The sequence below is a fragment of the Pelophylax lessonae genome, assembly GCF_965119305.1.
Source record: "Pelophylax lessonae genome assembly, chromosome: 10".
Lineage (NCBI taxonomy): Eukaryota > Metazoa > Chordata > Amphibia > Anura > Ranidae > Pelophylax > Pelophylax lessonae.
In genome coordinates, this window is record NC_138777.1 from 38,583,749 (window position 1) to 38,607,800 (window position 24,052).

A 24,052-nucleotide genomic window follows, 5' to 3' on the forward strand; every position below is an offset into this window, starting at 1 on the left:
AACAGCCGCTCTTTGATATGCATGGGTGAAGGCATTTGTTTGCAGCTATGCACTGCTACTTGTGTAAGGTGGTGCATACGCATAGACAATGTCTGGAACACAGGTAGTGGGTGAAAGAGCCACTTTGGAGGAGGGCTCTTTATAACATTTGGCGAGAGTCAAGCTCCTCCCAACCTTGACGCACAACCAAAACTTCACCACCTAGCTGATGGCTGCATACAAAGCATAGACACATGACAAAACATCATGCTTCCTCCAGTAGAAATAAAAAAGGATGTTAGCCTAATCAATACTGACCCCCTTTTTTTATGATTGTTTCCCTTGTATGACTTCATAACTTCTCAGTCAAAGTTCCAGATCAAGCCCACGATAAATGACAGTGAATGAATCCCAGAGAAAAGTCAGAATTTCTTTTTTCCTATAGGAATTGCTGGTCAGCGATTCAAAAAGGTACAGTATTTTCAGAATGAAAGGTCAGCAATGGCTGATCATATAGATCAGTGGTCCTCAACCCTGGTCCTCAGGGCCCACTAACAGGCCAGGTTTGCAAGATAACTGAAATACATCCCAGGTGATATAATTTGCTGCTCAGTGATTTCAGTACTCTAGTCTGCATCTCCCCAAGGTAATACTTAAAATCTGGCCTGTTAGGGGGCCCTGAGGACCGGAGTTGAGGACTACTGATATAGATCAACTTAATCAGTACCCATATATACAAAAAGCATAAACAGAGCATCCTGCGCCCCCAGCATCTTCTAACCTTCCAAAATACCCAGGTGTAGAAAGTGGATACATACCAAGGTCATAACACCTAGCCTGTCTACTTCCCGGGCAGGACTGTGTGGAATTCGTCTGGGAGTAGAGCGCCCGCTGCCAGGTGGGGAGGAGCCAGCAAGAGCAGAGCCAGTGAAAGAGGGGGGAATTGAGGTCATCGACCGAAACCTTCCAAGGTTATCTAAACTGCCACTGCCCACTCTAGACTCGATCTCTTCAGCTCTCTGCTCAGTCGTCTCCTTCTCCTCCTGAATCAATCTGCATAAAGAAAAAGAGTCCGGTAATTATTTTGTACCCATGTAACACACATACTCACGTTTTAAGAGTTTATATTTGAAGAGGTTGGACAGCACCAGCAGGTAAAAAAGGTATCTATGCAATTAACCAGGTGATCCAAATAAAAAAAAAAAAAATACAAGCTAATCTTTGTGTAACACCATACAGCACATTAAGCATAAATCTAAAGCCAGAATTCTAGAAACTTCAGCCATCTCTGCCATTAGTTGCCAATCTGCTGCATGCAGTAGAAAATTAAATAGGAGTGTTCCGGTGCTAAATAGCTTCATATAGCTAAAACATGGAGATACAAAGGAGCCATTGCCACTTATTAACCATTACACATAGCAAACTCTTGCTAAGAAATGGGGGTTCTTCGCATATATATATTGCAAAACATGTTCAAGGTGGACAACTGGGTCAAAGTGATCCCGCTCTGGCCAATCCCTACTCTATCTTGCAGATTTGCCAACTCTAATTTGCTAAAAAAGCTACTCTTGTAGTGCAGGCTAACTATAATGGCCACACAAGAAGAGGGGGGGGCACTCAGAGAGGACTCCCGAGAAGAGGGGGGGGCACTCAGAGAGGACTCCCGAGAAGAGGGGGGGGCACTCAGAGAGGACTCCCGAGGCCAGGGGGGGGCACTCAGAGAGGACTCCCGAGGCCAGGAGGGGCACTCAGAGAGGACTCCCGAGGCCAGGAGGGGCACTCAGAGAGGACTCCCGAGGCCAGGAGGGGCACTCAGAGAGGACTCCCGAGGCCAGGAGGGGCACTCAGAGAGGACTCCCGAGGCCAGGAGGGGCACTCAGAGAGGACTCCCGAGGCCAGGAGGGGCACTCAGAGAGGACTCCCGAGGCCAGGAGGGGCACTCAGAGAGGACTCCGAGAAGAGGAGCAGTACCGGTAGCATAAAATTATCGGGGCTGCTGTGTGCAAAACCACAGGACAGAGAAGGTAAGTATAACATATTTGAAAAAGAAAATAACATATAATATAATATATATATATATATATATATATATATATATATATATATATATATATATATATATATATATGAACCTTTAATATCACAAACTAATTTTACCTGCCGATGCTTAAACATATTACACACACCACACTTTTTTCCTGGGAGATATGTGCCCACATAACTTACTACTGCCAGAGCACAAGGTGCATAAAAACCCTACACACCCCCCTCCTCCACCCCCCCCCCCCCCCCCCCCAGCCACTGCGTCAGTGCATTTCCACACAGACATATATAAGGAAACATAAGCCTGAAATGCTGAAAGTAGCAACTTCAAAACCTAGAACAAGACGTTCTTGGCCTGAGGCCTATTATGAAAAATGGACTGGATTCACAAATTAACAGGAAGCAACCACAAAACATCTATAGGTAAATTACTTAGTGAGCAGAGGCTTTCATAAATTTAATTTTAGAAAGAGCAGAGAAGAAGATATCTAAACACATCCACAAGCATTTATGTACCTGATTTCCTTATTAATGGCATCTAATTGTTCCTGCAACATAACAGCAAGGGTTTGAGCGTCTGCCTGTCCGCAAGGGGAAAGAAGATCCACAGAGCTGAAAATGGTGTCTCTGTCATCCTCCATATCAGATATATCGACATCGCTCTCAAAAGCTTGGGCTACATTAGCCAGTACACTAGCTTGCTGGGCTCGTTCCCAGTCCTGCTCATTAAGAGTCTGTACCTACAGAAACAGAAAATGTGATTAAGGCATGTGCAGCTTTCAAAGGAGGCGAAAAAGTAGGAAAAAAGAAAAAACAAAGCGAGGAGACTTACGTGCTAAAAGTGGAGATCCAGAGAGTGAAAAAAGAGAGAAAAACAGAAGAACTTTAGAAGCTCAGCTCCTAATACAAAACAAGCGCTCAAAGAGACAATGATTACAAGTCTATACCAATCATGCATCAAACAACCAGGGAACAACTATCAAAGCCACCTGAAATCTGAACAGATAATTGCTGGAAATGCAGTTGGAAATACGGCTCGAAATGTCTGAGGCTTCCTGGGCAAAGTGTTATTGATGGAAGGTTAGGCCTAAAATACCGTAACATGCTCACAGATTGTTACACGCATGGACATCCTAAAGCCCAACTTCTGTTGAAACCCGTTTGCTTTTAGATAGCGCAGAGAATGGGTAGAATCTCTAAGGTTCCTATTACTGTGTCCCAATTTGAAAAATGACCCTTGTTTCCTAACCCGTACACTTAGTGGGGGAATTCCAGTTGTCACCAGAAAAGGTTTCCCCGTGAAAAACTTCCTTTCAATGCTTCCTTTCAAGCATCAAAGACCATTACTTCCAGTTAAAAGAGGAGGGCGGCATGGCATGTTTGTCAGAATTTTATTACAATCCTGCTCTTTCTTTCCAGGTGAAAAAAAGTTCAAAAAATGTATACTCCCTGGTCCTGCTGATCTTTACTCTGTTTGAAAGCTGTAGCCTCTGGCAGAATCTTCACATCTGATACTGCTGGGGGTGTGAGATGCCTGCCCCCCTCCGTAATGTTCCATCTGTTGACGTATACGTTAATACTAATAGTCCTGTAGTGACATAGCAGCCAGCAGGAGGAACCATAGAGCACAACGGAGGGGGGGAGCAAAGTTCAGAGGGGCAGAACCATAAGATCGGCAGGTTTAAACACATTTTCTTTAAAGTGTTAGTCCACCCTAAAACGAAAATCCCTGCATCTATAGGCCTCCACAATCTAACACTAGCCTATCTAGCCCTGTAAAGAAGAAATCACAAAACATACCTTTTTTGAAGCCAATCCTATTTCCAGCGGCAGAAGCCAACAACAGGTGTGAAATGAATGGGGAGTGACATCACCCATAGACTTACTATGGGGCTTCTGTTGTCGGATGTGTCCTCTGCACCCGCCTACACAGCGAAGCCATGGCTGACAGCTCAGTGTGGGATCGGGTCAGGTCGGCTTCAAAAAAGGTAAGTATACGGATTTCTTCTTTACAGGGCTAGCTAGGTTAGTGTTAGATCGTGGAGGTTTATAGATGCAGGGATTTTAGTGTTAGAGTGGACTTCTAATTTAACATGTGATGTATTTTATTTTTTTCTTTAACTCAGAAAAAGTGATTAAAAGCAAATGTGTTGGCGATTTTACATGTCTAAAAATGAACTAATCTGGCTACACCACCAGTAGCCTGCTAGAACTCTTGTCAGCCAGAAACACTCTCCTGTACATCTCTCTGATCCCAGTTTCACTTTGTTACTAAGGACCCAACTTCCTTAAAATCCAATTCCATCTATAGCAACCTGCTACACCTGCATTTATGGTGTAACAACATTTCTAAGCAACCCACCCCATGACAGCGAGCTGGGGGTCTTTCCCCCCACAGTAACAGTCATATTTAAAACTGGCTCTGCAAACAGAGCCGTGTCATTTTGCAGAGATTAGTGAACAAACTTCAAGTCCCCTCCATGGTAGACAGACTAGTAGTTGTCAATGGAACACAAGCGCAGTACTCCGCACACTTGTAGTCCATTGACACTTCATTTCTCCAACTGAAGGCCCAACAGAAATAAAGGCAGGGAGCTGGGAAAAGTTTTCAGGAGTCTGCCACTGCAACTGCGATCCTGCAAAAATATGTGCAGAAAATATATTTTTTATAAAAGGTGAACATAGGCCTTACACAGCATACCTTTGAGGGCTCATCGCGAAGAGCAGCTAGCCGTCCTTTTTGCGGCCTTCGTAGAACCATTGAAGAACTATAGGAGTCCGAATGGCCATCAGACAATGAGGAAGGAGCAAGAGCATATCGGAAGTCAGGCACACTGCCAAGGTGAGGCCGGCTGTACAGGAAAAGTAAGATTTGTAAAATCATTGTTTCTATCATCCATCCAATGGATTTGGATCTAAGCTTACCAAGCCTGCACTCAAATGAACAGAAAATATTAAGAACTAAAGGTTAACCCCAGGCAAATAGCTAAATACACAGTAACGATTTATAAAAATCAACTGCAATTCTTGTAAATCCAAGCAAATAGGCAAATCCAGCATTTACCTCGGCATTTTTAAAAACCAAAAAAGAAAACTTTTCACTTTGTGTGAAATAAATATGGGAAAGCAACGCTTTTCTGGGAATTTTGGCACCAGGCCTCTGTAGACCAGCTGTGTAAGCCGGTTCTCTGTTCATACTTCCTTAAAGTTCTACAAGGTGGATGTCTAATCTTTTGGCCGCAATGTTATTACGGTGGCACTCTTAAGTTGGGTCTTTTTTGACTCCTGTTGTTGGGCCTACGGGCACAGCTCTGTTTGTCTAGGTGTTGCCCACGCTTCTCATTTTTTTCTTGGGGACATGCTGTGGTCTATGAACACTTTTCCTATGTCCTGGTACTGCATGATGAGAAAAGAGAAATTTTGACTTACTTGGAAATCCCGGTACAGTACAGTACACAGGCCACCCTCTCTTCCATTCCTTGGTAACTTTTTAGTGCTTACTACAAAACTGAGGACTCCCAGAGTGAGGGAGGGTTATAGAGGAGGTGCCTAGGGGGCGTGTCCTCTAAACGATTTGCCAGTGTACAATCACCAGAAGTTACAAGCCTTTAAATCAAGGGTCTATGAATACTATTGCCTGTGCCTTGTACTGTACGATAAGATATGTTAATTTTTTTTTCTCCCTTTCAAAGAACGGTAAGTTGTTTCCATGTTGCAGATTTTGCATCCCAACTTGTTTAGTTAAAGTGAAACTAAACCCATAACTTTAGCAATGAACATACATTCAGCATTAAAATGTATGCTACCAAAATGAGTGTGTGCTGTGAATGGCCTCCAGCATTATTCCTTTTTCTTCATACCAGAGGCTGACATTTTGCTAAAGTCCAGAACCCCTGAGCAGAAGTAAATCATAAAATGGAACCAATAACAAATTTTCAGAAACCAGTTACATTCCTGAAATGCCAGGATTGCTGTCACATTTGCTTGTGCCGTCAACCAAACTGTCAAACCATCTAATGGCTGGTGTCATAACTGATCACACGTGCAGCACCATGGCAGTTGCAGATCAAACAGAAACAGCTTTCCTTGGCTATGAATGATAGGAAGGTTTAATTCCATCTTAAAGCGGAGTTCCACCCAAAAGTGGAACTTCCGCTTTAGGGAGTCCTGACCCCCCGACATGCCACATTTGGCATGTCATTTTTTGGGGGGGGGGGGGGGAGCGGGTACCTAGTTTTGACAGGTACCCGCTCCCACTTCCGCTCGGAGCGCCGCGGCGCCCTGAGCGGAAGTTCTCCTCTCCCCCTCCCTCCCTGCAATCTTCTGGGACACGTCAGAGGTCCCAGAAGATTGCCGGCCAATCACGGCGCGCAGCGTGACTCGCACATGCGCAGTGGGTACCCGGCTGTGAAGCCGCAAACTGTAACAGCCGGGTGCCCACAGCAGTGATGCCGGCGCCAAGGGAGAGGATCGAGGCTTCCGGCGGCCGCATCGCTGGACCGTTGGACAGGTGAGTAAATGGCTGGAACTCCGCTTTAAGGCCTTCAGCAGATCGGCCTCTACAAAATCAGTAGTGCCTAAAAATGCCTATAAATGGGGAGTATCTGAACATTTGCAGAGCAGGGTGAGCCAGTACATTACTGAATTTTAAACAGTATAGGCCCCTTTTTTTTAAATGTTTACTTAGCTATACCTGCAAAGGGGCCAGCCTGAAGTGATCTAGCTGGCCTTATTTTTCTGACTAAAGTTCCACTTTGAAAAAACAAAAAGGAAAAAAACATAGCCCACAGAACAGAAATTGCAAATAAATCTAATGGAGCCCTGGGTAGGAATAAAATCTGACAGGGGTTGAAACCTCTCTCTTTTTTATCCAAAATTGAAAAAAGTTTTGAGAATGGATACACTTTACCCTTATTCCCCACATCACAGATTAAGAGTTAGTTCACCTTTTTTTTTTTTTACAAAACAAACTCAACACCCTGCCCACAACCCAATCCTGCTGCACTTACCTCTTTGGATGATTATCTTTTACTGTCCACACTAGCAGATGTAACTATCCTGGAACAAAGAGGGTGTGAGCATTATGATGGTACACAGCTTTAGGGCTGTATTTTGAATTCTTCATATGTCTGGATTGCAAGTCCAGCTGGCAAGGGGGCAGCAGAAGATAATCATGTAAAAGAAGTGGGGACCAGGGGTGTGGGGAAGGTGTTGAAAGCTGGCCATATATTGCGCAAGCCAACCAAAATTTCGATCGATGTATGGCCGCTGCTGTTCATGAGAAGTGGATTTATCAACTTTTCATGGACAAGCTTGTTGGAAATTTTAAGCTCAATCGGCTGCAGCGCTGATCAGTGTATTATGATGGTGGGAGAGTCCCGCTGTCAGAATACAAAGACACACCAGGGAGGATTTTCCCATCCACCTCAATTGTGTGGATGGGGAAATCAGCTTAGTCCTACTTCGTCCAGTCAGCTGGTTGAACAAAAAAAAAAAAAAAAAAAACAAGTAATGTAAGGAAAGCTGTAGTTTACCTTTTCATTTTTTACGAAAAGGTGATCCAACCCTTTAAAGGCTTTACACAAGAAACTCATAATTCCGGGGGATGCAACAGGAAAAAATAAAATCGCCCACTGAATTTTGTATATCAAAATGTTGTTAGTTAAGACGATAACATACCTATGGTGAAGAGACGCTGCCCGAATCCTGACTTGCTCATTTTCGGCTCTCAGTGATTCTATTTCAAGCAGTAGCTGATCCTAATTTAAAGGACAAAAGAAAAACCATAAGAAACAGAACAGATTGAGAAACGGCTGTTGGTTCAGTTTTCTAGAATGGAATATCTAACAGAATGCAGGAATATAAGAGAAAACTGGATTTTTGACTTACCGTAAAATCCTTTTCTCTTAAGCTCATTGACAGACGCAGACTTCTTGATTAATATCAGTAGGGTTATACTGCCCCCTACAGGAGTAAGACACTAGGCAGAAAAAAAGTTCTGGCTATGCCTATGGGCAGTCCCAGAGGGTATACCCTTTCACTTCCTGCTATAGGATGCCAGTTCTGTAACAAAGCAGTGTCAGAGAAATCATACCAACCCAACTCGAAAAAACAGAGGGGCGGGTACTGCGTCTGTCAATGAGCTTAAGAGAAAAGGATTTTACAGTAAGTCAAAAATCCAGTTTTCTCTGTCGCTCTTTGACAGACGCAGACTTCTTGATTAATATCAGTAGGGACGTCCAAAGCAGTGCCATAAATGAGGGGTGGGACAGCAGAAACAAATCCACAAGGCTAAACATAGCCCACCAGGTAAAACAGGACTCATCGAGACCCATCTGAGAAACAGAAACCCTCAAGGGAGACTAAGGGCCCCCTTAAACAGCAGCCCGCAACTTTGCGGAAAAAAAGAGGCCCCCGCAGATGCCAGCACATCAACTTTATAAAACTTAGGAAAGGCGCGACCAGCCGACCAGGTAGCCGCCTCGCCAACCTGAAGCACAGAAGCTGGACGGCGAAAAACCCCAGAAGGAATTAAGCGCCTTCACAGGGAAAGGAGGAACCTGACCCTTATTGAACCATCCTGTACCACCGTCTGCCTGACCCATCTGGAAACAGTAGCAGCAGACGCAGGCAACCCTTCCCAGGGCCATCCGTGAGCACAAAAAAGGAATCTGACTTGAGAAAAAAGTCAATAGTTGCCAGGTACCCCCAAAATGCCTGAACCACAACCAAAGCATGTATGCAAGTCTTTGGATGTGTAGGCTGAGGACATATGGAGGCAAATAAGACGACCTCATGCAAAGTAAAAAACGGAAACCACCTTCGGAAGGAAGGACGGTCCCGGACGGAGTATCCTGTATCCCTATGCACCATCAGATAGGAAGAACGACAGGACAACGCCGTCAGTACCGACACCCTGCGCGCAGCAGCAATAGCCACAAAGAAAAAAGCCACCTTCAGGGACAAAGGGAGCAGGGGAATCCCCTGAAAATTTGCAAAGGGAGGGGTCTGAAGAACCGACATCAAGTAAGGTCCCAAGGTGGTAACGGAGGTCGCACCGGAGATAGCAGGTGTCGCACCACCTGGACGAAGCATGCACCAGGGAAAAAAATGGCCAATAGCCTGAGGAATTGTATTGCCAAGGCCGAGACATGACCCTCGATATACGCAAGGCCAACCTTGAGAAACTCCCCGGGGAAAGAAGGCAAACAATTGAGCCACGGAGCAAGAGCTTGGGGGAACCCCAAAAGACGCACACCACACAATATATGACTTCCACGTATGACAATCCATCGTTCTATAAGTCGCTTTCCGTAGTATGAGCAGAGTAGGGATGACTGAAGTAGACAATCCCCTTTTCTTCAACACCCGGCTATAAACAGCCAAGCAATCAAAGCCATCGACCGTAAAAAAGGATGGAAGATTGGTCCCTGACAGCAGGTCCTCCCAGAGAGGAATTCCCCAGGGAGCGTCCACGACCAGCCCAACCAGGTCAGCGTACCAAAACGAGACCAGTCTGGAACCGCAAGAATGATCGGAATCCCTTCCACCTCTATCCCGCAAGCAGTCACAGTAGTAACCTCAGAGGAGTAAAGGCATACAGCAGCCGATACAGACCCCACGGGCCCACCAGTGCGTCAGCGGTGTCTACCTGAGAATCCCGGGAGCGGGTCACAATCCGCTGTACATCACTGTTGATCCGGGATGCCAACAGAGCCCCATCTGGAGTACCCCAACTTGGGGACAACTGGTGGAACACCTCCGGATGGAGAGACCATTCTCCTAGATCCAAGGTCCGTCGAACGAGGAAATCCACCAGCCCATTTCCCACTCTTGAAAAGGGAACAGCGGAGAAGGCTGGAACAAGCGTTCCGCCCATCGGAGGATGTCGGCCACTTCCAAGGCTGCAGGAGCAATTAAGGTACCCCCTCAGCAATTGACACAAGCCACGGCCGTGGCATAGTCTGATTGAAAGCGCACTGGACAATCCCAAAGACGAGCGGTCCAGCGAAACAGGCAATCCCGATCGCTCCCAGTGCCAGCACAGAAAGAGGCCAACCTGGACACTTCCAGGGACCAGATTTCCTTAACAGAAAATCCACGAGAACCCCTCCTCACCCGTATAGACTGACATCTGTGGTAACATAGACCATAAATCAAAAAGGAGGGACTTCCCTGGAGAAGCATCAGGGGCTGAAGCCACCATATCAGTGACTCCCTGGGCACCAGGCTCAGCTGAATCGGATTTGTCCAAGGAAATGTGATTATTGTTCCATTCGAGAAGGGTGTCCTGCTGGAGGATTCTCATGTGGAATGAGCGAAAAAGGGCCGCCGCGAAGGACGACACCAGCAGTCCCAGAACACACATACCGGCCCGAAGGGACGACCATTTGCTGGGCAGCAACAGCTGATTGCAGTCCGAAGCTGGTGGAGTGCGTGCGAAGGAAGAAACACCCTGGCTAAGGGCGCCGACAGTCCCCGGTGTCACAACAGCGCCAGAACCAGAGCTTACCACCAATATGAAAAACCTGAGGAGCAGAAGCGAGACCAAAGGGTAATGCCACAAATAGATAATGGGCCACTCCCACTGCAAAGCGCAGAAAAAACTGTGTCCTGCGCATAGAGGATGTGAAGGCAGGCATCATTGACAGCCATGGAGGCCAGAAAGGCCAATGCAGGGAGGCCAACACCATGTGATGGATTCCGTCTTGAAACTTTGAACCAGCACGAACCAGTTCATCTCCTTATGTCCAGTATAGGACGCTGTCTTGAATCAAGGAGAGCCACGGGGCCGGGATGTGGGTGGGGGTATCCTTCAGGCCCAAGCGGCCATGTCCGCAGGTCTGGAGAGAATTGATTCTGGTTTTTCCAGACCAGGGTCGCTTGGAACCCTCCGAGGGAGCCTTGAAGGACTTTGCCCCATCAACCGACCCTGAGGGACGAGAGAACTCCCTGTGTGCGGAAAGGAAGGGTCCTTACCAGTGACGGGGGTCCACACCCTTAGTAGCCTACGGCAGAAAGGTACTTTAACCCCCAGTGAGACTTGAAAAAAGTCAGCCAAGGAAGTCCAAAACAGACGATCCCCAGAGGGAAAGATCAGGGAAGCAAGCATCCAAGGCCGATCCGCAGACCAACACTTCAGCCACAACATGCGCTGGAGGACCACTGCCCAAAAAGGACAAACAGCCCAGCATGGGAGCAGTGACCAATGCAGGAGCACAAACAACTGCAGCCCGTGCACCAGTTGGTCCAGCAGCTCTGAAACAGCAAGGGGGAGCAGCCTCCCCTCCAGGTCATGGCGTAGTAGTGTAGCCCATGCAGCCAATGTGTGTGACACCAGGGCACCAAGCAACACCAGTCTTAAGCAGGCCCCGCCAGAGAAAACGCAGTGCGGGACATAAATCCCGCCCTCTGATCCCCCGGATTCGCACAGGATGGGGGAACCTCCACCGGGATCACAGCAGCTCCATACAGTCTGCATACCAGCGGATCCACCATAGGTGGTAAAGACCACTATGCAATGAGGGACCCTGCAAAAAGATAGCTTCTAGCACCCCCTCAGTTTGGGAGCAGTGTCCAAGCCTCAGAGGAACGTTTTGGATGGTCCCACTCTTGTTTGAGCATATTGCCCAGTACGCAGGAAAAACCTTTGCTGCTCTGGAAGGCACGTGAGCGACAATGTAGCCTGCACCTCAGTCGCAGCCGCGTCCTCCATCTAACAGTATCACGCACAGACACCAACAGTGCGTCCACCAGCGCCTAGGACTAGGCGTCCACCAGCGCCTAGGCTTGTGAGGCATCGAAGGCAAAAAAAGGACAGAAGACCCGACAGGGAGACCCGTGTCAGCAGCGAGTGATGCAGACCCAGAGTCTGAGGCATCAGGTGAGGAAGGGGTAGGCGGAGGGTGTTTATTAACACCCTGTCCTTTAAAGTCCACCCCCAGCCGGGACACAAATGAATCCAGGGCCACCGAAGTGCATCTATAGCCAGCCGGGAGCCCTGCGGCCACCTCGAGAGGGGTCAGGTAGGGTCTCAAGTTCATCAGGGTCCATTTTACACTAGGGGGACCCGTTCGCAAAGTTGGGGACAAAAACTTTTTTTTTTTTTAAACGTCCCGCCAGTCTATAGCGCCCCCCAAGTGGCCAGGCAGCGCGCACTAGAGACCCCCCCGCAAAGAGAGAGAGAGACCCCCAAGGCTCAACAACCCACAGCCAGATGCACCAGAAGGCCCAGAGTGTCGCAGCAGCACGCTGCAGAGTATTGCGCCCGGGTCCGGGGAGGTCAGCAGCGATCCTGCTGCAGAGCATTGAGGCCGGGTCTGGGGAGGAGCTCTGCACGCCTCCAGGAACTCCCATACAATGAACCCAAGCACTGACATATGAGCCGGGTGTACCAAGATGGCCGCTGACATGCAGAGCACATGTAGGCTACAAGAAAATGGCGGCCCGCTGAAAAATGGCGGCCCGCGCAGTCCGCAGCGCCAAAGGGAACCCTCGGGGGCCCCCCCTCGTGCCTACCCACGGATCGATCGGCAGATGGGCCTGAAAAACACAGGTAGCAACCCCCCCGTGCACGATCGTTCGGGCGTCAGCGGCGGCGCAAACCCCCCGCCCCCATCTGCGGCCTGTAACCCAGATTCAGCCCCCTGGAGTCACCTCCCAACAACCACACTAGTGAGGGGGGCGGGGAGGGGGGGGCAGATAGGTGGGGGTGCGTAACAGGACAGAGGGGAACCCGGGATTGTGGGGGTCCGACCATCCCAGGGAGGGGTCCGCGTCCACCCCAAAACCCGTCAGGGGGAGAGGGGGAACAGTTTACTCACCATACCGGAACAGAGCGGGCGCCACTCCAGACAAAACCCCTCGCCTTCCAGTGGTGGGGGATGTCGGCCAAAAGGGACGCAGCGACTCGGTCGCTGACCGGTCACATGCGACTCGTTGGGACGTTTAACCTGCGGGCCAGTCCCCGTCCAGTGGGACTATGTCGCGGCCGACCCAGCGTGGAGCTAGGGCCTGCACGCGCTCGTAGGCCAGCTGGGATGACCAATGGATCTCAACATCCAGCCCGTCGCCCAGATCCGGCATAATTGCTTGTAGATCTCACAGGAACAATCTGGAGAAAAAAACTAGCTAAAAAAATTATCTAAAAAAAAAAAAAAAAAGTCTTGCCAGGACCAGAGATCCCAGCAAGGAACTTGGGTCCTGACTAGGCAGAAAAAAACTGGCATCCTATAGCAGGAAGTGAAAGGGTATACCCTCTGGGACTGCCCATAGGCGTAGCCAGAACTTTTTTTCTGCCTAGTGTCCTACTCCTGTAGGGGGCAGTATAACCCTACTGATATTAATCAAGAAGTCTGCGTCTGTCAATGAGCGACAGAGAAAAATATTTTCAAGTATGTATTATTAAATCAAAAAAGTATCTTTGCCTTCAGCATCCTCCAATTTTTATTTTTCTGCAGTGATTTGACTTCCTGTCAGAGGGTGGCTATGTTCATTCTCTATGATACCACTGTACAAAAAGAATGAAGCTCACTCTACAGACTATGGAATATGGGATGTGTAATGTCCATAGAACAGTTCACATGACTGCAACAAACGTGCACAGTTTGTTCCAAACAAACAAAGGTGTTTTGAAGGGTTTTAAGCTCAGCTTCACAAGTACCACAGCCAAATTCCTATAATTAAGTGGAAGCAAATCTTCAACGGGGACACCTGTTCCTGTGAGGGCTCTTTCACACAGGCGGACCGTTCAGATCCGCCTGTCCGTTTTTTTGACGGATCTGAACGGTCCCCCCATGCATCCCTATGGGGCATTAGATGTCAGCGGAGACATGTCCGCTGACATCCGATCCGTCAAATCTGGTCGGATGGAAACCCTATTTTCCATCTGTACAGCGGATCGGATGAGAGCGGACAGACGGTCCGTTCCCATCCGATTTCCCCCATAGAGATGCATGGGGAACCGACAGCTCTGTCTCCGCACACAGCACAGAGACACAGCTGTCATCCTCCTGCTCAGCAGGGGATCGGCGGATCGATCGCCTGCTGAGAAAAACAGACTCCATCCGACGGACAGAGTGTGTGAAAGGGGCCTAAGTTAGGAAATCGCAATACTTTTCAAAGATTTCCTTTCATTTTATTTCGCATTTGAAGGACAAAAGTGAAAGAAAATCTCAGCAGCACAAACTTTGAGGGGAAAAAAATAAACGGATACGTTTAACCTTTCCCTGCTCTATACTTGGGTCGTTCCAGGAAAATATGAAAGCAATAAAAGCCTAAAAAAAAAAAAAAAAAACTATCAGCCAAAGTCTGAACTGGAATGTTGATTTTTTTTCTTTTTTTTTTTTTTTTAATTTGCTTCCCCAACTCTTATCCAACAAGAATCTCTCATGAGCAAATCTCTTATCTCAACCATTACAAAAGGAAGCAAAAATTATTGTTATTTGAGAATTTGCTCCCTTCTTGTGATTTATACACAAATCTCTACATTTAATAAAATAACAAATACCGGAGCATAAGCATATAAAAAGACTTTAAAAGAATTCAATTTAAAAAAAGATTAGAAAATAAAAATCAAATAAAAGATAAAACAAACAATCCAGCTTTTGCTGCAAAATTTCCCTTGAGTTCAAAGATTTTTTCCACTTTCCAGGCCAGCACCTTTCAACCCACTTCCCCTGAGAACCCAGGTCTAAATGCACCCGTTCCAGCCTGGAACTGGATAGCGAAAGGCGAAACAGCACAGGGATGAGCTCATCTCTGTCACTTTGCTCTCTTCTCCTGTCAGCACATAAACTGTTTGTTTTCTTGTGCTTAAGTCTACTTCTCACACTACAGCCCTTCTGTACCGGACTACAAGGAGCTGATATCAAGTCTAATTTATTTACTTCTAGTGACTGCATTTAAAAAATACATTCACTACGTTGCGGATCTGTCATCAGGCCAGTGTGCGGTACTCTCTTTCCTCCTCGCTCCCCGCTACTCCCCGTGATTGGCAATCTGCGTTTTTTGCCGGGTCTTATGTCACCTGACCTCGTGGCATTGGGTGCATCCGAATACACTCGGGTTTCCCAATTTTTGGTCTCGGATAGCTGGCCAACCCTGGAGACATTGTCGGCCACTGATGGCCATTTTCGGCTCACCTTCTGGTCTGCCTTACAACTTCCCCACTTCTTGCACACCCTCCCGAACCCTGCAGATTTCGCACGCAGCCTGACCATATTTGAAGAATATTGCTCGGACGAGGGGGTTCTTCCGCATACGCTTTCCTTGATATATAGTCTACTGACGACCCCGTCGGATAGACCTCCCTTGTCGTGCCTGACTAAATGGGCGTCTGATCTACACTGCACCTTTACGCCATTGCAAATGCAAAACATCGTCTTGCTCTCCCTTAAATCGTCTATCTGCATCAAAATCCAAGAGACCAATTTCAAGTTATTAACTCGGTGGTACTATACGCCTCACAAACTGCATAAGATCTTCCAGAACTCGTCGGCAGATTGCTGGCGTTGTGGTGGTGATGACGGGACATTGCTCCACATCTTTTGGTCCTGCCGAAAACTATCAGCTTACTGGACTGGGGTCAGGTCTGTTGTTCAGAAATTCACGTAATATCCTATTCCGGAGGATCCGGCCTTCTTCTTGCTCCACTTATCAGATAAACCTGTCCGGCGATATAAGAAGTCGGTTGTACGCCACTTACTTAAAGAGGAGTTCCACCCAAAAGTGGCCACATTTGGCATTTTGGCATTTGACACGTCAGAGGTGCCAGAAGATTGCCGGCCAATCAAGATGCGCAACGCAACTCGCGCATGCGCAGTGCATACCCGGCTGTGAAGCCACAAACTGTCACAGCCGGGTGCCCACAACAGTGATGCCAGCTCCGCCGAGACCAGAGAGAGAGGATCAAGGCTTCGGGCAGCCGCATCGCTGGACCGGGGAGACAGGTGAGTGTGTGTTTATTAAAAGTCAGCGGATACACTTTTTGTAGCTGCTGACTTTTAATAAACACAGAAAAGGCTGGAACTCCGCTTTAACACAGCCAAGGTGTGCATTCCCGTGCTGTGGAAAAGCCAATGCCCCCCCACGGTAGCGGATTGGCTACGAACGGTCAAGGCTATCAACAAGATGGAAGACCTGATGCTGACATCACATTGTAAGCGGGAGCTGTATCGTAAGACCTGGGAACTCTGGGACCTCTTTAATTTGTCTGATGAGGGCGTCACTCTGCTACACTCCTGAACAGTGTCGTGGAGGTGGTCTCCGTCAGGGAGGACTTTCTGACCCTCTAACTTTTTCCTGCCTTACTCCCTCCCTCCCTAAGGCCTTCTGGCCTCCCACATCCTTCCCTCTTTTTGTTCCTTCTTTCCTTTTAGCCACTTTCCTCCCCTTCTTCACTCCTCTCCCTTTTTTGTGTTTTTTTTTTTCTTTTCTTTTTCTCTATGTCTTTTAATAAATGAGGGTCAGGCAAGGGGTGGACGAGCAATCTGATGGTCCATTTTACTGCCAGCCCTGAACTATCACTGTCGTGATGCATATAAATTCATCGGGATTTTCACGCTTGGGCCCCCTGGAGTGGGCAGTCACGACACTGCATACTTTATAAGATTGTCTAGTTTCTTATGTTTGTATTGCTGAAATGTTTCCATTTTACCCCGCTGTATTCTCCTCTGTGTTCTAATAAAGTTCTATTTGCAAAAAAAATAAATACATTCAATGATATATTAAGGGCAACAGAGCAGTGTTATCTAGTGTTTTTATCTGTCTAGAGCTCAGATTTAAAGTGTATCTAAAGAAAAAAAATCTTTTGGATTTTTAAGGAGGGGATTAGCACTTTTACTGGTGTTTGTGTCCCAGTTAGGAAGATTCACCCACTCTATTTGTCCTGGTGACTGTTCTCACCTAGAATAAAAGTAAAAGAAAATACCACATTTATGGCTGTCACAAGAACAGGAATAGAGGTGAAACCTTCCAATGGGGAATACCCTGGGATTCCATTGCTTTGTTGGGATTTCCTCTCACTTTCGGTTTTGGCTATCAGATAGGAAATGAAAGGAAAATTTCCTTAATGGGACACAGATGGCAAAAAAGAAAACCAACAGGGGTTTTAATACTCCCTTACTCTCTCCAAAATGTAAAAAAAAGTTTTGCCTTTAATGCTATTAAAGAGGCACTCCAGTCTGGAAAACAAAAGTAATTCAGCAGCTACAAATATTGTAGCTGCTGACTTTTACTTATCTGTCCAGGGATCCCCTGATGTCGGCACCCCGGCATTGCAAGTAAGGGAAAGTAAGGGAAACCAGCAGTGAACCCTTCAAGCTTCACAGCCGGATTCCTACTGTGCATGTGAGAGTCACGCAGTGCTTTCTGAATGGTCCTGCTGTCTTCTGAAACCTGTGTGTGTCCCAGAAGGCAGTGGGGGGGGGGGGGGGGTAGGAGGTCATAGATCGTCGATCTTACCCAGAAGTGGGAGCAGGTACCAGTCAAAACCAAGTACCCACCCCCCAAAAAAAGTGCCAAATGTGGCAGTGGAGAGGTGAAGGGTGCGAACGAGCAGAGCTTCCACTTTTGGGTGGAGCTCCACTTTAAAAACAATAGTGTAACAATTGGGAAACAAAAGTGACCTGAGCAATAATCTATATGTTCTATTTAAGTTACAACTTAAGCCATGAGAGCAACAAGAGGGCAGACATTGTGATCACAATTTCATTTATAGGAACTGCACATAAATGCAAAAGGTATGCAGCATACAGTCCCAAGGTTGATCGGGGTTTGTACATGTGGACACTGCTCCACAAGGGCACAACCATATAACAAGTGATAAGAGGGAGATTATCTGATGATAGCAGTAAACAATGTGTTCAACCATACAAGTAAAGCCACAAACTGGATCTGAAATGTCTTAATATGGCTAGAGAGAGGCATATAAACACGAACATTTTATTTACAAAATTCTAAAATAAATACACACACATATACACTATATCAGGGATTCCCAAACTATGACCCTCCAGTTGTTCAGGAACTACAATTCCCACCATGCCTAGTCATGTATATGAATGTCAGAGTTTTACAATGACTCATGGGATGTGTAGTTCTGCAACAGCTGCAGGGCCGTAGTTTGGGAATCCCTGCACTATATTACCAAAAGTATTGGGACGCCTGCCTTTACACGCACATGAACTTTAATGGCATCCCAGTTTTAATCAGTAGGGTTCAATATGGAGTTGGCCCACCCTTTGTAGCTATAACACCTTCAACTCTTCTGGGAAGGCTGTCCACAAGGATTTGGAGTGTGTCTTTGGGAATGTGTGACCATTCTTCCAGAAGTGCATTTGTGAGGTCAGGCACTGATATGGACAAGAAGGCCTGACTCGCAGTCTCTGCTCTAATACATCCCAAAGGTGTTCTTTTGGGTTGAGGTCAGGACACTGTGCAGGCCAGTTAGTTCCTCCACCCCAAACTTGCTCATCCATATCTTTATGTACCTTGCTTTGTGCACTGGTTCAAATCATTTGGTGGATGGGGGATTATGGTGTGGGGTTGTTTTCCAGGGGTTGGGCTTGGACCTTCGTTCCAGTGAAGGAAACTCTTAAGGAGTCAACATACCTAGACATTTTGGAAAATGTCATGCTCCCAACTTCATGGGAACAGTTTGGGGATGGCCTCTTTCTGTGCCAACATGACTACGCACCAGCCCTGACCTCAACCCAAAAAAACGGAATTTTTGTAAAATCTTACCTGTAAAATTCCTTTCTCTGAGTCCTCCGACAGTCGCCGCCTCTTCATATTCGTCACATATGGGGTATTAGACTTTGCTCCGAAGGAGTAGCTAGGCAACAGAATATGTTAACAATAAAGCTTTAACATATCCCACCCTCAAGGGGTGGTCCCCTCAGTCAATACCCTCCTACTTCCTGCAACCATATCTCAGTTTTAGTGGAATAGCAGTAGAGTATACATTCAAACCCCAAAAGAGGGGCGGGGGCGGCGACTGTCGGAGGACTCAGAGAAAGGAATTTTACAGGTAAGATTTTACAAAAATTCCGTTTTCTCTTACGTCCTCCGACAGTCGCCGCCTCTTCATATTCGTCACATATGGGGACGTCCCAAAGCAGTGCAAACATGAGGGGTGGGAAACGCATCCGTGCCGAAAGGCAACGCAGTCTCCACATCAAAGAAAGGAACCTTACCAAAGGAAGGAAACCAGCTGGGCAACAGCAAAAATAAGTGCTCAACAGGAGCAACAACCCAGGAAAAGACAAAAAACCCAGGGGATACAAAAAACTATCCCAACAGCCAGGAGTCCCCAACAAGGGACCCTAGGGAACAGCCGCACTAAGAACCTTGCGGCCAAAGGAAGCATCCGCCGATGCCTGAACATCTACTTTGTAGAATTTTGTGAAAGTGTGCACGGTCGACCAAGTCGCCGCCTTACACACCTGGGCTACAGAAGCCCCATGACGGCAGGCCCAAGACGTACTCAGAGATCTAGTAGAGTGCGCCTTCACAGGCACAGGGGGAACCTTCCCCTGCAAGGCATAGGCCTGTTCAATGGTCTGCCTGATCCATTTGGCGATGGTAGAGGCCGAAGCCGCCATGCCCTTCCGAGGACCCTCTGGAAGAACAAACAAGGAGTCCGTCTTACGAAAAGACTCAGTCGATTTAAGGTAAACCCTTATCGCCCGAACAACATCCAGAGAGTGCAATCTCATCTCCTTTGGATGTTTAGGCTTCGTGCACAACGAAGGCAAAACAATATCCTCGTTAAAGCGGAGTTCCAGCCATTTACTCACCTGTCCAACGGTCCAGCGATGCGGCCGCCGGAAGCCTCGATCCTCTCCCTCGGCGCCGGCATCACTGCTGTGGGCACCCGGCTGTTACAGTTTGCGGCTTCACAGCCGGGTACCCACTGCGCATGCGCGAGTCGCGCTGCGCGCCGTGATTGGCCGGCAATCTTCTGGGACCTCTGACGTGTCCCAGAAGATTGCAGGGAGGGAGGGGGAGAGGAGAACTTCCGCTCAGGGCGCCGCGGCGCTCCGAGCGGAAGTGGGAGCGGGTACCTGTCAAAACTAGGTACCCGCTCCCCCCCCCAAAAAATGACATGCCAAATGTGGCATGTCGGGGGGTCAGGACTCCCTAAAGCGGAAGTTCCACTTTTGGGTGGAACTCCGCTTTAAGATGGAATTCCGAAACTCGTTTCGGCAGAAAAGAAGGATTAGGTCGCAAGACCACCTTATCCAAATGAACAACCAGGTACGGAGACTTGCAGGACAAAGCCGCCAGTTCCGACACTCTGCGAGCCGAAGTGATCGCCACCAAAAAGGCGACCTTTTTGGACAACATAGACAACGAGATCTCCCTGATCTGTTCAAAAGGAGCACGTTGTAACACAGATAGAACGAGATTCAAGTCCCAAGGGGGCAAAGGATCCCTCCTAGGAGGAACCAGATGCCGCACACCCTGAATAAAGGTGCCAACCAAGGAGTTGGAAGCCACGGGACGTTGAAACAGAACGGCCAGCGCAGACACCTGACCCTTTATCGTAGCCAGCGCCAAACGCTGATCGACACCCGTCTGAAGGAAAGACAGCACACGGGAAACCGAGTACGTGCGGGGTGAAAACCCCCTGGACTCACACCAGGCAAAATAGGCCTTCCAAGTACGGTAATAAACCTTCCCCGAGGAAGACTTCCTCGCGTTGATCAAAGTATGAACGACCTCCGGAGAGAGACCCTTCTCCTTCAGGACCTCGGTCTCAACAGCCAGGCCGTCAAAGCCAGCGACTGTAAAGCAGGATGGTAAATCGGTCCTTGAGACAGTAGATCGTCTCGAAGAGGCAGACGCCAAGGGGCGTCGACCGCCAGATTCACGAGGTCTGCGTACCAGGACCGGCGAGGCCAGTCCGGTGCCACAAGAATCACCGTGCTGCGTTCCGAGTGTAACCTGCGAAGGAACCTGGACAGCAACTGAATCGGTGGAAACGCGTACATCAGCCTGTACTGATGCCACGGGGCCACTAACGCGTCCGACGCGTCTGCCCGAGGGTCGCGCGTCCTTGCCACGAACCTCTTCACCTTGTAGTTGAGGCGAGACGCGAACAGGTCCACATCTGGAAGACCCCACTTCGCGCACAACATCTGGAAGACAGCCGGGTGGAGAGACCATTCCCCCTGATCCAGGGTCTGGCGACTCAGATAGTCCGCCTGCCAGTTCTCCACTCCCGGAATGTGAACCGCCGTTATCGCCGGGACATGAGTCTCGGCCCAAGATAGAATGTCGGCCACTTCTCGAGCCGCTCGGGCACTCCTGGTGCCCCCTTGGTGGTTGATGTAGGCCACCGCCGTGGCATTGTCCGTCTGCACCCGAACCGGGCAGCCCTGCAGCCGGTCCGTCCAGCGATGAAGACAGAGCCTTATCGCACGCAATTCCAGAATGTTGATCGGGAGGGAAGACTCCCCCTCCGACCAGGTCCCCTGGGCGGACAGAACGCCCAGACCACCACCCCAGCCCGACAGACTGGCATCCGTGGTGATTACCGTCCACGAGATCGGACGAAACGACTTGCCCCCGGACACCAACGGGGACTGGAGCCACCACAGAAGGTTTTCCCTGGTGCGATAACTCAACGAGATCTGAAGATCCAGAGATTGAGGTCGCCCGTCCCACCTGGACAGGATCTCCGCTTGGAGACCCCGCGTGTGAAACTGCGCGAAAGGAATCGCCTCGAAGGCCGAGACCATCAATCCCAGACATCTCATACACGTCCGCAGAGACGAGTGTGGAACGTCCCTGAGGGACCTGACTTCCTCCTGAAGAGTCCTGAGTTTGTCTTCCGGCAGGAAGACCTTCGCCTGCACCGAGTCCAGTATCATTCCCAGATAGGGGAGACGAACCGACGGACTCAGTGTCGACTTTGGAACATTTATCGTCCAACCAAACTCCTGCAGAGTTTGCATTGTGACAGACAGGTCCTCCTCCAGACCCTGTCTGGTCGCAGACCGAACCAGAATGTCGTCCAGATACCCCAGGACAGAAATGCCCTGGGCCCTCAATAATGCCAGAACCGGTGCAAGCACCTTGGTGAAGACCCGCGGAGCCGAGGCGAGACCAAAGGGCAACGCCACGAACTGGTAGTGATCCTCCGCAATGGCAAATCGAAGGTATCTCTGATGACCCTCGAATATGGGGATGTGAAGGTACGCATCCTTCAAATCGATGGAGGCCATGAATTCCCCCGGAACGAGGGCAGCCACCACCAAGCGCAGGGATTCCATGCGGAACTTGCGAACCCGCACAGAGCGGTTCAGAGCCTTCAAGTCCAGAATCGGACGAACCTTGCCCTCCTTCCTGGGCACGGTGAACAGATTGGAATAAAACCCCCGAAATCTGTCCCGATGAGGCACCGGAACCACCACTCCCTGAGCCCTCAGGTCCCGCACCGCCAGGTGCAGATCCCGCAGGCGCTCTGGAGACAGTTGAAGATTTGAGGGAAAAAATCTGCTCTCCGGCCGAGAGAGAAACTCGATCTTGTAACCAGATCGAACGATTTCCAGAACCCATCTGTCCCGCACACGGGCCAACCAGGGCTGAAGAAAACCGAGCAAGCGTCCCCCCACCCCAAAACTGGGTGAGGGCGCCCCTTCAGGCCGAACTGTTATGGGCTGCAGGTCCGGATTGGCCGGACTTCTGTTTCCCAGACCAGGGCTTCTTCTGAGAGCCTTGGCCTTTGAACGGTTTGCCCTTGTAGTGCGGCCGAAAGGCACGAAAGGACCCCTGAGGGGGCCGAAAATTAGCATGCTTCTTCCCAGAAGCCCCCTTAGCCTTGGGGAAATGGGGCAAGAGAGTGCTCTTACCCCCGGTGATCCCCTTAATCAACACATCCAGGGACTCCCCGAAAAGGCGAGACCCATCATAAGGCAGATTGGCTAAGGTCTTACGTGAAGATTGGTCCACCGACCAACATTTCAACCAAACCAGGCGGCGAGACAACACCGCCACGCTGTGCACACGTGCAGCCAACGGAATCAGGTCCAGGTCCGCATCACACAGATACATGACACCCTGGTGGATCTGATCCACCATATCCAGGGTCGCCGCCGAGGCCGAATCGGCCACTAGGACGCGCCTAAGCATCTGCGTCCAACTTGCGATCGCCTGGGCCGCCATGAGAGAAGCAAACAGAGCCTTAAGCATAGAACCCATAACAGAATAAGTATGACGGGCAAGAGACTCCAGTCTCCTATCCGTGGCATCACGGAAAACAGGGGAACCCTCTGCAGGAATCGCAGTGGCTTTGTTCAAAACCGCAATTGCATGATCCACTGGCGGAGGCACACACCACCGTTCATCAGTGGCAGGCGAGAAAGGATAACGCAGCTTGAATTTACTTGGTACCGCAAAAGGCTTGCGCAGATCGCGCCATTGATCCTTAACAGCGCGCTGAAAATCAGCATTGCAGGGAAAAACCTGCGGCGTCCTGCGTTTCCTCTGCGTCCCATAAGCCGCCAAGGCAGCGGGGGGACACACTTCGTCCAGCAAACGTAGCGTCTGCTTAATGGAAGCAATCAACTCATCCATGATTGCAAGCTCTTCAGGCGAGCCAGGGGGAGAATTATCAACCCCCTCAACTTCAGCCTCTACCTCAGACCCCACTAGATCAAGAGAGGAGCGGGACCCCGATAAGGAGGTCCCTGCCAGAACAGCCCCATCACCTTCACCCTCAGAATCAGAGGACAGAGCAACTCTGGGCCGTTTAGTAGATTGAGCAGCCACCAGCATTTGCACCTGGGCAGCAAGGCCAGCCACAATAGTGGCTAAATCCCCCCCTGGGGGGGAAACAGCGGTCCCCTGGCTTTCCACCAATACTGTAGGAAACTTGCCCCCCTGAGAATCCATTGCCCCTGTAATGCCAGACAACCAAGGGTTAACTGCCCCCTTTTAGCAAGCGCGGCAAGCGCAGCCCACCGCACCACACTCAGGCACAATGAGACCCCCACAGGGAATATACAAACTGAATACAGGCAAT

General features: G+C 49.0%; 1 protein-coding gene across 14 annotated transcripts in view; it reads right to left on the reverse strand.

Annotated features, from left to right (window-relative positions):
- The window catches only part of PPFIA1 (PTPRF interacting protein alpha 1), a 250,246-nt gene that overhangs the window by 82,666 nt on the left and 143,528 nt on the right, over nucleotides 1-24,052 (reverse strand). For 11 of the 14 annotated variants that reach the window (XM_082270052.1, XM_082270051.1, XM_082270050.1 and 8 more), the window contains 4 exons: nucleotides 7,702-7,781; nucleotides 4,724-4,874; nucleotides 2,539-2,762; nucleotides 798-1,032 (listed from right to left, as the gene is read on the reverse strand). In XM_082270052.1, coding sequence (XP_082126178.1) covers nucleotides 798-1,032; nucleotides 2,539-2,762; nucleotides 4,724-4,874; nucleotides 7,702-7,781 — 690 coding nt within the window. Of the gene's footprint in view, nucleotides 1-797; nucleotides 1,033-2,538; nucleotides 2,763-4,714; nucleotides 4,875-7,701; nucleotides 7,782-24,052 lie in introns of all 14 variants that reach the window. The other 3 variants (XM_082270060.1, XM_082270057.1, XM_082270054.1) reach the window with 1 other exon arrangement.